This window comes from Euprymna scolopes, chromosome 2 (assembly GCF_053919585.1).
Source record: "Euprymna scolopes isolate OS-2025 chromosome 2, ASM5391958v1, whole genome shotgun sequence".
Classification (NCBI taxonomy): domain Eukaryota; kingdom Metazoa; phylum Mollusca; class Cephalopoda; order Sepiida; family Sepiolidae; genus Euprymna; species Euprymna scolopes.
In genome coordinates this window covers 147,140,712-147,154,139 of record NC_136483.1, presented here as the reverse complement: position 1 = coordinate 147,154,139, position 13,428 = coordinate 147,140,712, and the positions used below count along the sequence as shown (strand labels likewise).

The 13,428-nt window shown below is 32.7% G+C and overlaps 1 protein-coding gene across 16 annotated transcripts in view; it reads right to left on the bottom strand.

Moving 5' to 3' along the window:
* LOC145297383 (nuclear receptor-binding protein-like) overlaps positions 1-13,428 on the bottom strand; it is a 164,965-nt gene that overhangs the window by 94,413 nt on the left and 57,124 nt on the right. For 12 of the 16 annotated variants that reach the window (XM_080143365.1, XM_080143337.1, XM_080143338.1 and 9 more), the window contains 2 exons: positions 12,521-12,561; positions 5,143-5,237 (listed from right to left, as the gene is read on the bottom strand). In XM_080143365.1, coding sequence (XP_079999491.1) covers positions 5,143-5,237; positions 12,521-12,561 — 136 coding nt within the window. Of the gene's footprint in view, positions 1-354; positions 391-5,142; positions 5,238-12,520; positions 12,562-13,428 lie in introns of all 16 variants that reach the window. The other 4 variants (XM_080143385.1, XM_080143341.1, XM_080143345.1 and 1 more) reach the window with 1 other exon arrangement.

Below are 13,428 nucleotides of genomic sequence, written 5' to 3'. Positions count from 1 at the left end.
CAATTACAGCTGATGAAATAACATTGAAGAAGAAAAACAAGTGAATCAACAGATATGTTCAAACATATTCACAAACCCCTATAATAAATAAAAAGTCATTGCAGATTCAAGGATAGAGGGAAAGATAAGAGAGGGCCAACCAATCAACATGAGTTGAATATTTTTGTTTTTAGATAGCAAGAGTGGAGGAGGAAAAGGCAAAGTATTAGCGGCTGGGCAATTGAAAGGGAAGGGGGGGGCCGGCAGAGCGGGCAAAGGGACACATGGCTTGTGCTAATTAAATCAATCAGTTTGCTCAATTAAAAAAAAAAATAAGTAGTTATAGTAGTAAATAGAAGGTGCAATTGATGATACCAGTTTTAGATTCCAGTTGGTAAAGAATTCCAGCATCTGTCGAAAAGGAAACAGTTTCATGGTAGTTCAAAATACCGTTCCAAACAAAATGGCTGGCAGGCCAATGAAAATATAGAAATAATTTTTTTTTTTTTCTTAAAGTAATATCTTATGTGAATACACAGAATTTGAAATACAGCAAAATTGCTAAACATAGTATTATGAAATTATAATTTTTGGGGGGGAAAAAAATTTTTTTTTTCCTAAATTCTAATGAAAAAATTAAGTTGTACTTTATAGGTATAACAGACTCTTTCATTCCAAGGAAAAAGGGTGCGAATTTTGTTAATTTTTGTAAATCAGTCTAAAAACTGATTATGGTTTTAAAATTAAAATTCCATGCATATAATTTGATCCTTATGCCTTATAATTGGAGATATATATATAATTAAAAAGATGCATTTTAAGTAAAAACACTATTACCTAATAATGTATCAGGTCAACATTAGTAAAAATTCCAAAAAATTATGAAATAAATGGAGTAGATCTGCTAAAAAAAAAAGTTCTCAATCCCCATTTTCTAATTTGAAATAACAAAAGCTAAAACAAGGGAGATGTCAGTTTGTCATAAGAAATAGACTAAACTCCTAAAAACTGCATTATTCAATAATTGTTTTTTTTTAATAAATATTTTTCTACATTATCATTGTTCATAATTTTTGGAATTTTTACTAATTTTGACAAAACACATAATTAGGTAACAGTGTTTTTACATTTTTTTTTTTAGATATGCAATTATAATGCACAAGCACCAACAATTTTCTTGCCTGCATTAACACAAGTCAAAATTTTAGGAAAACTGTATTAACAATGAAGGTTGGTATATAAAAATAAAATCGTTACTCTAAACTATTAGCAAATCTGTTCGGATCATAGGTAGTCTAAAAAGGAAAAAGTTAATGATGTAACAAGTGGAATAGTTAAGACAGTGGGAACAAGTTGTTTTTTTTAAATAGCATAAAAATAGAAGATTCCATGTTAACAGATGAAAAATATTATAAAAGTTTAGATTTAAAAAAATGATATATTGCCGTTTGTATGTTAGTATTATTGTAAAAAAAAATTTATGCCTTAGAAAGTCTTATTAAATCTGTAAAAGATGTTTTCCCTGTGAATGATATTATGCAAATAAAATTTGTATAAAAAAAGTCAATTTCTTTTTTAATCCTGAGAAACTGTATAAAGTATACCAATTGTGTGCATGTATTTATTTTATAAAACAAATAAAAACCGGTTAAAATTATTTTAAGATTGTACAGCATCAATTTTCCATAATTTTATGAAGTTATTATATGTGAAATAAATTTTATCACAAATGATTAAAATATTTTTAATGGTATTTTTTTTATTATAAATTATGATAATAGAAATATTAATCAATGAATTATCTTTATGATAAGACATCCAGTCAGAAACAATATATATATATTTATTATATATTGTATCCTATCATTCTTTTATGCATATTTCATTGAATAAGATAGACAATCTGTTTCTATTTAATCTGTTGATCATTCTTTTGAAAATTGTCTGACCTGCAAAACTTTGGAGATGTAAGGGACACAATGTATTTTAATAAAATTTTAAAAAAATAATAAACTTAAAAAATATTTTTTAAAAAAGGTTAAAATGATCCACTCCTGCATATATCAACAGCTTGTGTAGTTAATAGTTTTGTTCTTAGAAACGGTTATGTTGAATGACACCTGCTAAATTTTTGCATCCATGAAAAAAATAAATAAATAATGCATTACTTATGTCAATTTTTCTAAAACCTATCACTTGTAGTATAGACTAAATTAAGCACATTATTTAAAAGAGTCACAAAACCCAAGCTACTATAATCAGTATTTAATTCATAGTAAGAATTAAAGTCAATAAAACCAGATTACATTGTTAAACTAAAAGAGGTGCTATGAAAAAAGTACGAGTTCTAAAGTTACAATGGATCTGTGATAAATAATTTCTGAACATTCAATTATTTTATTTCCATATGAATGGTTAACAAACCGAAGTCACTAGAATCTAGGCCATTGTTGAAATAGCTTTTTCCATTGGCTGAGGTATGGTTTTGATTCTGTGAAGTTCTAGAGAGTTCAAATTCTCAGGCCTACCTTCTTCCTTTGAGAAGAGTTTAGTATGTTGCAAATCGCCTGAGGCGCCCCTATCTAAAAATGTTGATGAAACTGCCTAAGCATTTCTTGCAGGTCAGAGTGTTCTTCTAGGGTATTGGCTCTTCTTTCTGATGCCATAGAAAGGAGATAAATATTGTCAACAAGATAATTCTAAAATACTAAAAAATCTTGTTTAAGTATTTGATTAAAAAGATTTTTTAATAGATGCAAGAAAATTTATAATTAAAATTAAAGTTTAAAAAAAAAAAAAAATACTAAGGATCCTTCCAGCATTTATAAAATTTTAATATTAAAAAGTGGAAAATTAAATGGCATGATTGCTTTTGTAAATTGGAATTTTTTAATAAAATTTTCAAGTAAATATCTTTGAAATTAACTGAACTGGATAATTTAACTAAAAGAAAATTCTGTAAAGAATGAGAATGTTTGAAGACAGCTTTTAGATTTGGGACAAGAAAAATATACATTTGACTGAAATAAGATCTAAAGAAAATAAAACATCTTTGGTAAAATATAGGAAAGTAAAGTACAATCATAAGAGAACCCATGTAATATTTTCATTTTATTTGTGGCATTTTTTTTTTGGGGGGGGGGTATATAGTTAACTTGATACAATTGCCTGGAGTGGACATCACCATGTTATATGGAGATTTTTATTTTGATATTTAACACGATTCAAATTTAACATCAATTATGTTGCAATGCAACACAAAAAAAAAAAATCAACTTCTCAGAATTAGAACAGAGCTGGAAAAAGACAACAGATCTTTAACATAAACGGCTTGATATCTTTTCAGGCAGTTTTATAATGAACTAAGAGGAGGGGGGGGGGTCACCCAACCCTGACCGGTCATTTAATATGCTTAAACATATTTAATTTATACAGATTTCATATTTTTATTAGAGGCAATTCTCTATTGAATATTATACTGTACCTTATGTATAGTACTGATTTTACAAATTTTGGAAAAAAAAAAAAAAGGTTACTTTGGTGCCATCTAGAATTGAAACCAAAACATTTAGCATTCCAGCCTCATTACCTATCGTTTGAGCTATTAACAGATAGATAAGAGACTTAAAATTAAAACACTTCAAACTATGAATGAATTTGCGTATGCGCAAAAGTAATAGAAATATAACGCTGAAACCCTGAAATTAACAGGAAATATTAATCATACACCAAGGATAGTTTATAACAATAAAATCTTTGTTTGGATTGATGAATAACTCATACAGAAATATGCCAGCAAGTTGAAATGCAAAATATTCATTTTAACTTGCCAACATTTTTATTACTTTTGAGTATGTGCAAATTCATACATAGCTTGAGGTGGTTTTTATTTTAAATCTTTCTTATCTATCTGTCAATAGCTGAAACCTTAGGGAACACAGCTGGAGTACTAAATGTTTTGGTTTGGATTCTAGCTGATGGCACCCAAATCTGTCTTAATTTTTTTTTTTCTTTTTAACTTTTGAAATCAGTATATATATATATATATAAATAAATAAAATAATCAATAGAGAATTAGCTCTGCAATAATAAATATGAAATCTGCATGAATTAAGAAAATATATATTTAAGCATATTTTACAACTGGGCAGGGTCCCCCACCACACACACTAGTCAATAATAATTAATTTCCTGTTGTCACAAGCAAGGTAAATCTTACTGAAAAAAAATTAAAAAAAAAAAAAACAATAGAGGTAAAACTTATAAAAAATAAAAATGTAAGTCTTATTTAAAGAATAAATAAGTTTTCCAAGAAAAAATGAGATAAGTTTTACTTGAATTTATAAAAAAAAAAAAAAAAAAATTTCCTAAATCCGCAGATAATGTATCTGTGCGTCTGCAGATTAACTCCTACGTTAATCACAAAAATATTAATAAAAAGCTAATATTTGTTTGTTGTGCATTATAAGTAAAAGAAATTCTTTTCTTTACTTTTTATAATCAGTTATCAAGATTAAGCCTCCTCTTGTTTGCTCATAAAGTTAAATCTTATGTGATTATTTCTTTATTATTATCAGTTATTATCAAGATTAAGACTCTTTACTTTGCTCATAAAAATAAGGTTGTATATATAATTATTGAAACGAACACCTCATATGTTCACTTTTTTTATATAGATGTACAGAATCTTCAAGATTCTACAAATGAACAATTCAAGTTTATTCACTGAAATTTATAACTTATGCATGGGGGAAAAAGTTTAAAGAGTAATACACCTGAAGATAAGTGTGTGTGTGTGTGTGTGTGTGTGTTTGTGTGTGTGTGTGTGTGTGTGTGTGTGTGTGTGTAGATGCTCACATTTTCAAAGTATTTATAACATAAAAGCAAAAAAGATACATAAAAAAAAAAATAAAAGCTTAGACAACATATTGATCAGATGTGTAAGTATGTGTGAAACAGACAAGGAGGTGGGGGAGGAGACTATATTTTAAGACTAGTTGTTTCAATTTATTATTTTTTTTAAGCACATCAAAGACTAAATAGAAAAAAAGAAACAATAAGCTATGGCAATAAGCACACATAAGACTAATTATATAAGTATTCTAACAAGAGAAACAAAACACAAGTCGCAAATACACCTTCACATTCACAGAAATAGCTTACCTGAACCTATCTTTACAAGACCATTGTGCTGGATGAATATTGTATCACAGGTGAGGTTACCATGAATGATGGGAGGATCACAGGAATGTAGATAACTAAAAAGAAAATAGGTTTTGAAAAACGTTTAATGAAATTTTGTTAATTTATAAATGTATACATTTAAAAAACCAAAAAAAAAAAACAAAACAAAAAAAACAAAGGCCATAGGTAAAAAGAAAAGAGCAGGAAGAGGGTTCCACAAGTTTATAGTCAGCTAGCATCTTCCCTACTTTTCTGCGTGACGCTACTGGAACTGGTGATGAGGCAAAACAGTATCTCCGTTTTTTTTTGTTTTTTTTGTTTTTTTTGGAGGGGAGGTATTCACTATTGGTATTTTGAAGAAATTTATTGATATCTATATATATATATATATAAAAGTGAACGTGTCTGTGTGTGTACATTTTCCCTATGCAATAACTTTGTTAATTTTAAGTCTACAGACTCGAAATTTGATATACAGAGTACTGAAATTTGGGAAAGTCTTTGTGATTCGTTTTCGGCCAAAAATTTGGCTGTTAAGGGGTCAAAGTTCAACGATTTGACTTTTGAGAACTCTACCAAACTCCTGACAATTCTGGTTATAAATACTGGAAATTTTAGATATAGGTTCCTTGGACATGGATCTAACTTAATAACTTGATTTGAGCCCAAAACAATAAATTTTAAGGGGTCATAATAGGAGTCAAAGTTAAAAAAATTTTTACCTCTGCGGTCTACCAAATTACTCAGACAATTTCTGGTCTAAACATTTGAAATTTGACATAAAAGAGTATTCAGAGATAGGGCAAGCTTTTTCATCAGTTTGGGTCAAAAATTTTTAGTTACCAATATATAAATGTATGTATGTACGTATGTATGTATGTATGTATGTTTGCATGTCTGCCTAAAACTTTCGACAGAAGCGACGGATTTTACCAAGATCAGTATGGTTTTAAAGTTTGACCTTTCATCCGACAAATATCGAAAAATTGGCTAAAACATTAATATCTTCACCTTCAACTAGGCACTTTTTTACAGGGGGAGGGGCGCTTTTTTCGCCGACATTTTTGATAGATATCCTCTCCTTTCTATTGTCTAGCCTTAATTTAAACATAAGTCACTTCAGGTTTGGCAGTGGTCGTAACCGCAAAGACGTCAGGGTTTTTTTCCTATTCTTTTTCCTCGTTTGCGGTACAGGTTCGAGCCTGCCTTCCTACTACCACTTTTTTTTTTTTTTTTTTTTTTTTTTTGCTCAACATACACATCCAAACACCTGGGCAATGCCGGGCTGAAATGCTAATAGAAAAAGGACATTATTGAAAAGTGTAACAAAATTATACACATGAATATAACACAATCTTTATTTGCACTTTTGATAACACAAATAATTAGTGCAAATAAAAACTTATTGGGAAGACACTAACTAACTATAACACTTAGAAAAAAGCTAATGGAATACAAAGTTGTATTACAATAAGGTATTAAAACCGCGAATATGCAAAAGCATTGAAAACGATAAATGGAATGAACAAGAGGAAAAACTATCAGGCATGTCCATGCAGTGTGAACCGTGACTAGTGAGGGTTGAGGATATGTTGCATGGAAAGAAATCATGGTTATGTAATGTAAATCATAAAGACAGGCTTAGATTTGATGAGCTCAGAGGAAAATAAAATCTAAACAGTATTGGTGAGATGGGTATAGAATCAGAAACTTTGATAGTATGGCCATGTTGAAAGAATGGATGAGAGTTCTTGGGTTAATAAATGTTGAGATAACAGGTTCAATTCAAAGAGGAGGCTAACAAAAACATAGGTGGAAGTGATAAGAATGGACTCAAAAAAGCAGGATGAATAAGGAATTGGCCAGATATATTGTAGGGGACTAGGATATATAAATACCCCAATCCCGTTACAAAAGAATAATGAAACAAATGGGAATTGAAGGAAACAAAGACTCAAGTAATGGATAAGATAAACATCGTTCATTTGCTGTTGAAAGAAATGAACGTTTTAGTTATAACATGTCCGCGCGTATGTAACCAATGTTCGTTGCAGGACTGGTGTTGTAGCAAGAATAGGAAATGTGTTTTCATCTCAAGTTTGGGTCATTATTGTTTGTTCGCGCGTGGGAATTGAAGTGAGTGTTGTAGTGGAAATGAGAATCCAGCGTGTAGGCAAGGAAGAGGATATTAGAGTTGTCATCAGTTAGTAGTCAGCTACGCGAAGGTGTTCTTAGTGGCCAGTAGTAGATGGAGAGAGAAAGAGGGAGAATGTATACATACAGTCATTAGCTCGTGCCCCATACATAGTAGGAAGTGGGCGTGAGGTGCGCGTGCGCCGAAACGGCGGCGGCTTGTTCGCCCAACCTCTCTAGTTGAGAGTTGGTCCTAAAAAGAGCATTAGAAACAACTTGTCTCCATGTTTTATACTCGCTTCTGGAGTGTCTTTTGCGCATGTGTATTTCCTTAGAAAGCGGAAGTGACATTGTCCATGTGTGTGTTTGTGTTCGCGTGTGTGAGTACATGTGTATGCGTAAGCGTGTGTGTGTATATATACGTGAATGTGAGTGTATGTACGCGAACGTGAATATGTGTACCTGTGTGGACGTGGGCGCGTATGTTTGTGTGCGCGTATGTATATGACAGCTTGAAATATGAATGTGTGTTTTGTGTGAGACTTGAAAAAGGCTCGTACAATATATAGACTAGCCTGAGTGCCCGGCATTGCCCAGGTGTTTGGAGGTGTGTGTTGAGCAAAAGAAAAATAAAATTAAAAAAATAAGAAAAAAAAAGTGGTAGTAGGAAGGCAGGCTCGAACCCATGCCGCAAAGGCAGAAAAGAAAGTGAAAGAAAATCTGATGTCTTAGCTGTTGTCTCCATGATGCGACCAGAAGTCAAAAGTGTTGAAATTAACTGAAGTCAATCCAACAGTGATGATGACTTGCTAAAATGTCGGCGAAAAAAAAATAATCGAACCCTCCTCGTACAAAACGTCTGAGTTTAGGTTGAAGGAATTAATGTTTGGGGCCAATTTTTCGACAAGTGTCGTGCAAGACGCCAAGCTTCAAAATGATACCAATTTTGTCAGGAAACGTCGCTTCTGTTGAAAGTTTTTGCGATACATACATTTAAAGAGACAGGTGAGATTTATATTATAGACTAGCAAAAGTACCTGCCGTTGACTGGGTTCAAAAACAGCCTACAGAAAATGGACTGATTTATGAAAGTACTAGCGGGGGTACCCGGCATTGACCGGGTGTTTCAAGGTGTGTGTGCTCTTAAATAAAAAAGAAACCGGGGAGGGGGGGGGGTAAAAAGTTTTGGTAAGTTGGTAGGATCGAACCCGAAGCCCTGAGGCGAAGTTTGAAAATAAAATGTGAAAAAAACATGAACCGTTCGGCCAGAATTTATTTAAGTAAGAACAAAATTGACAGGTGCCTGCACGAAAGATTTTGTGCAAGCCTTACTACGACGACGTAGGCAATAGCTATTCAGCACTTGTTTTTAATGAGGTCAATGACCAGGTTTGTTTGTTATAAGCGAAGTAAAAATAGAAAACATAAAAACGAACGTTAAAACGTAAGCGGGGGGGAGGGGTAATTAAAACATTGAAAAAAAAACTAACGTAAGGCAAACGAACAATGTTAAATGTAAAAATCTGAAAAACAAAAAAGAAAACAGAAAAACGAACGTTAAAAAAAAAAAAAAAAAAAAAATGTGAAAAATGGCTTCAATAAGCCTGTTCCGATATTAAAATTTAAAAAAATCGGTGGGTACCCGGGTGTTTTTGGGTGTGTGGTCGGGGGTGGATAAGCGAAGTAAAAAAAAAAAAAAAACAGAAAAACGAACGTTACGTGAAAAATGGCTTAAACAACATTGGTTCAATATTTAAATTTAAAAAATCGAGAAAAAAAAAAGACATCTCACACCACGATTCGAACCCAAAACGTTTAGATAATGACCCAACATGCTAACGAACTGAGCTAACATGACGTACATGAAATTTAGTCAGTTCTTCAACTATTTAAAGTAAATCAGGTAATGACGTCGTCTGACGCATGCGTAGAACCGGTCGTCGTCACGAGAGAATAAAAAGCCCTGATATAAATACCCTGAACATTGCAGACAAAGCAACACCATGAATAGCAAACCATTAATAGCTGGAGAAGAGATTAAAACAGAATTCAGAAGGATGTATCTAATTTCCAATGGAAATAAACAGAAAAAAAACAGGTATCTAGATTTCCAGTCAAGAGTAGATATATTCAGAGGGAGATTGGCAACAAAGTCTGAAGAGAATGATCACAGCAAGAAATAAGGAGGGATCATGAACAACAGAGTTAGTTTTTGCTCAGATTTAGGCGAGATGAAGAGTTGGCTTGAACGTAGACATTAGCTGCAAGACTATCGATACACACCTCCATGTTCAACAGTTGCTTGCATTTTTTTCATGGGTGCCACTTGAATGGGTTTTTCCAGGGGCTATTCACTTTTTTTTCAATATCTTATTTTATGTATTTGTTTTACAATCCACGGAGATTCGAAAAACTGGTAAAAAATTTAAATACATAACAAATTAAGGTTATCAAGGGCAAGATAAGTTAATCTTCTACCTATCTGGAAAAGTTTTTAGTGATTTTGCTCTCTTTTGAAATGTTTAATCAGTTCGGAAAACAAAGTGTCTAGCATTTATGCGAAAACAAGAAAAATCGTCGCAAGTTGGCTTGTAAAATTCAAAGTTTTAAAAATGGCTTAAAACTAAAAAAATTGTACAAAATACGGTTAGAAACCCACTCAATATATGTTTTTGTGATATATATTGAGTAGGTTTCTAATCTCCTTGGATTGTAAAACAAACTCCATTTTGTCCTAGTAGGGGATGAGACATCCTATGAGATACTAAATATTCACCTGCTATCTCATACATTCTAACCAAGAGATCCTAAGATTCTAACTATTCCTTTAAGTGCAACTGTTTGCATCTCTCCTGCACTTAATTCATTGAGTATATTTGATAAGTAGTTTTTTTTTTTAATTATTTTTTCATAAGACCTATAATTATTGAAATGATAGAGATCTTCCTAAGATTCCAGTTTCTTTTCATGTTGTACATAAGACCTTACTATTTTGTCATCTTTTCCCCCTCTCAAGTCTGTTTATGGGTTCTCATATGAGAAAAGAATAAAATTTGAGTTCCACACATCCTATCACGGTACTTGCAAACATAGTTCGGCAATTGTGCATATAGCTGATTTTTGCAGCACACTATTCTTACTGCTCTCAGCTCTTCAGCATGATGACACCATTCAGTTTCAAACCTTTCCACACCAACCCTTATTTCATTAAATCACTCTGCTCTCCATTGTAAACTGCTCTCATGTTGTGTGATCAATTCCACACCTCTTCATATCCTCCTTCAAACCATCCTTGTAGTGCTTTTGTCTTCCAATCCTTCTCGCTCCCACATTTAGTTTAGAATAAAATATTTTCTTAGGATAGGATTGGTCGCTTGCATACAGTGTCAATATTTCTATGTTGTTGTTATGCATATAAATTATGAACTATGGCTTTTGTGCTCTGCCACCATTAACACTAGAATCCGAACACAGATTAGAAGATGAAAATAATAAGAAATGTGTTCAGGTTGGTGCAATTGGTCAGAGTGAGATAGTATCACCCTCCTCACCCCACCAAAGTGTTAGGAACTTAAAAACAAAAAAGAGGAAATAAGTTTATCAGCAGAACAAAGATATAGGAAGTCAGGTTGGTGGAAAGAAAATAGAGAGGTTCACCTAGGCACACAAAAGACAGCTGAAATAGGATTGTTAATCAAGCTGTGGCAGTAACAAGGACAAAAGATTGAACAGAGGTCAACATATTTGGAGTTAGTTTATGGACAGTTTTAAGAGTGCTAATGAGTTTTACAAAAGTTAGGGACAGCTTATGGACAGGCTTGAGTTTGCAACAGTCGAGAACAGTTTCCAGCTGAATACAGCTAAACAAAGGTTGTGGCTCAGAGTAGAACTCATAAACGAACTGATGTCAACTAACAAATATGGCCTCAATAGAAGCCGTAGATGTGGAACTTGCACTTTGAGGATTGTTTCCTGCGATGGTGTCACACACACAGAGTCCAACCGATACATAGAAAATGTTTCCGTTTTGAGTTGTTTTATTTTTTTTTTTTTTTTATACTTGTGAACTCTTATGTGCCTCCTCTGCAGCCACCAATGTGAAAGACGACATGGCCAGAAGAGAAGATGAAAGAAGAGAACCATGGCACACAACGTTGGGTTGACAATTGTTGTCAAGCGAGGGGGTGCACATAGCAGCACAAGAGCCACCAGCATAGTTTAATACATATAAAATTACAATTCCAGGATCAATGAAAAATGTAACGTGCGTTTCGAGTAATACCGATTAATGGATGAAATCTTGACTAAGACATTTTTCTAATTCGTCAATATAAATAATTGTGACGATGACAGAGACTGAAAGGCAAACAAAAACTATTGGCACGTACAAGCTATAAAGTTGTGAACAAAACAGTGTGCACACAGAAGCAAGCCTTGGACTATCTGATTGCAAAAGTCAATAGTTGAGAATGGACAGGTCACTGACTAGGCTTTTTTCTTTCTTTTTCTTTTTGTATTCTAGAGGTTGACATAACAGTTTTCATGTGAGAATCCGTATTAGACAATATGCCACATGGAAAGCATTTATTGTTGGTTCTGGTGGTTCACTTACATTAAAAAGTTTGTATATGTTACATTTCTTATCTGTCTCATGCCTGTGCTCAATGTTTCATCATCTACAAATAGATTTGGTTGTTTTATTTTATGGCATATAAACCCTTTTCAGGTTATTTAATACTGGATCAGATAATTTTGGGAGAAAGTTTTTATATTTCAAGTTTTTTTAATATTCTTATATATTTTTTCACAATGTGTTTTATTTACTTTATTATTTTCTTTTTTGTATAGGTAAATTGTTGTTTTGTTTTTGACTTTGCAGAACATGATCAAGTTTTGCAAAGGGAAAGAGAGAAAAAAAAACAATAGCATTAATGCTTGGTGCATTTTAAGTAAGAAAGCCAGTGTCTTCAGACAATCATTCGTAGCATCCCACATGAATAGGGAAACTTTGCTACAGTAATGAGACAAGACATTTTCCTCTTCAACATGAGATCCCACAGATGCAAGGTTTATGGCCACTGGGACATCTGCCACTGGATCAATTGAAGATTTATTTTGTTAGCAGTTAGTAAACAGCACTAGTGTTACAGACTAAATAAAAAATAGTAATTAACTTTAAAAACGATAGAAAAAGAGAGGGGGGGGTTGTGATATAAAATCATACCTTAATGCAGACAGAATCTGGGTGCACCATCTCTTCCAAGCCTACAAAAAGAAATAATACAAAATAAAAATAGGAAGACAAATGGGAAGAAAACCAACTCAAAGATCAAAATGTTTGTGAAAGGAGAGCTGATCAGATGTAGCTTATTAAACACAATTATAACATGGAGGCCATTATATATAAGAAAAAAATCTCATTGAACATTTTGTAAAATAATTTTTGCTGCCAAAAGTCACCTTTACAATGTACATACCCATAATGCAAATAAAAAAAATGCCAAAATTCATGTAAATTGATCAAGTAGTTTTATTTTTATAAAGAACAAGCCGCGCGTGCGTGGTCCCTCTCTGGTGCTGCATGTGAGATGACACCACAAAAAAATAGTGAAGAAATGATGAATGTGAAAAGTGTGAAGGGCTAACGTTGCCTTCACATTTTCACCAAGTTTCAGAAAAATTGGGGCAAAAGTTATGGAGTAAAAAGTTTAATTTTTTACAATTTTGGAGCATCTGTGACCCCTTTTGAGCTCCTGGGAATGCCGAATCCCAGTGAAAATGGACAAACGGTATAGTTTCATGCCTTAAGATATGTATATTTGAATTCAGCACCATGGAAAACCACTATACAGACATACACATCAAGTTTTTGACTAATATGAAAAAAGAGCTCCAAAAAGGCATGTTTTTTAACCCTAAAAGGTCCAGAGAGATGCGAACCAGAATTTTGCCAGGGTCACCCATACTGAATTTATATTAAGAACAATGGCCTCCACATTTTGGCCAAAGTTTCAGAAAATCTAATGGATGGATCAAAAATTATGGGGCAAAACGTGTCATTTTGGTGCATTTTTGACCTCTTGAGCCCGTGGGGATGCAACGGGAATTTTTGCAAAAAAATATTTTTACTGT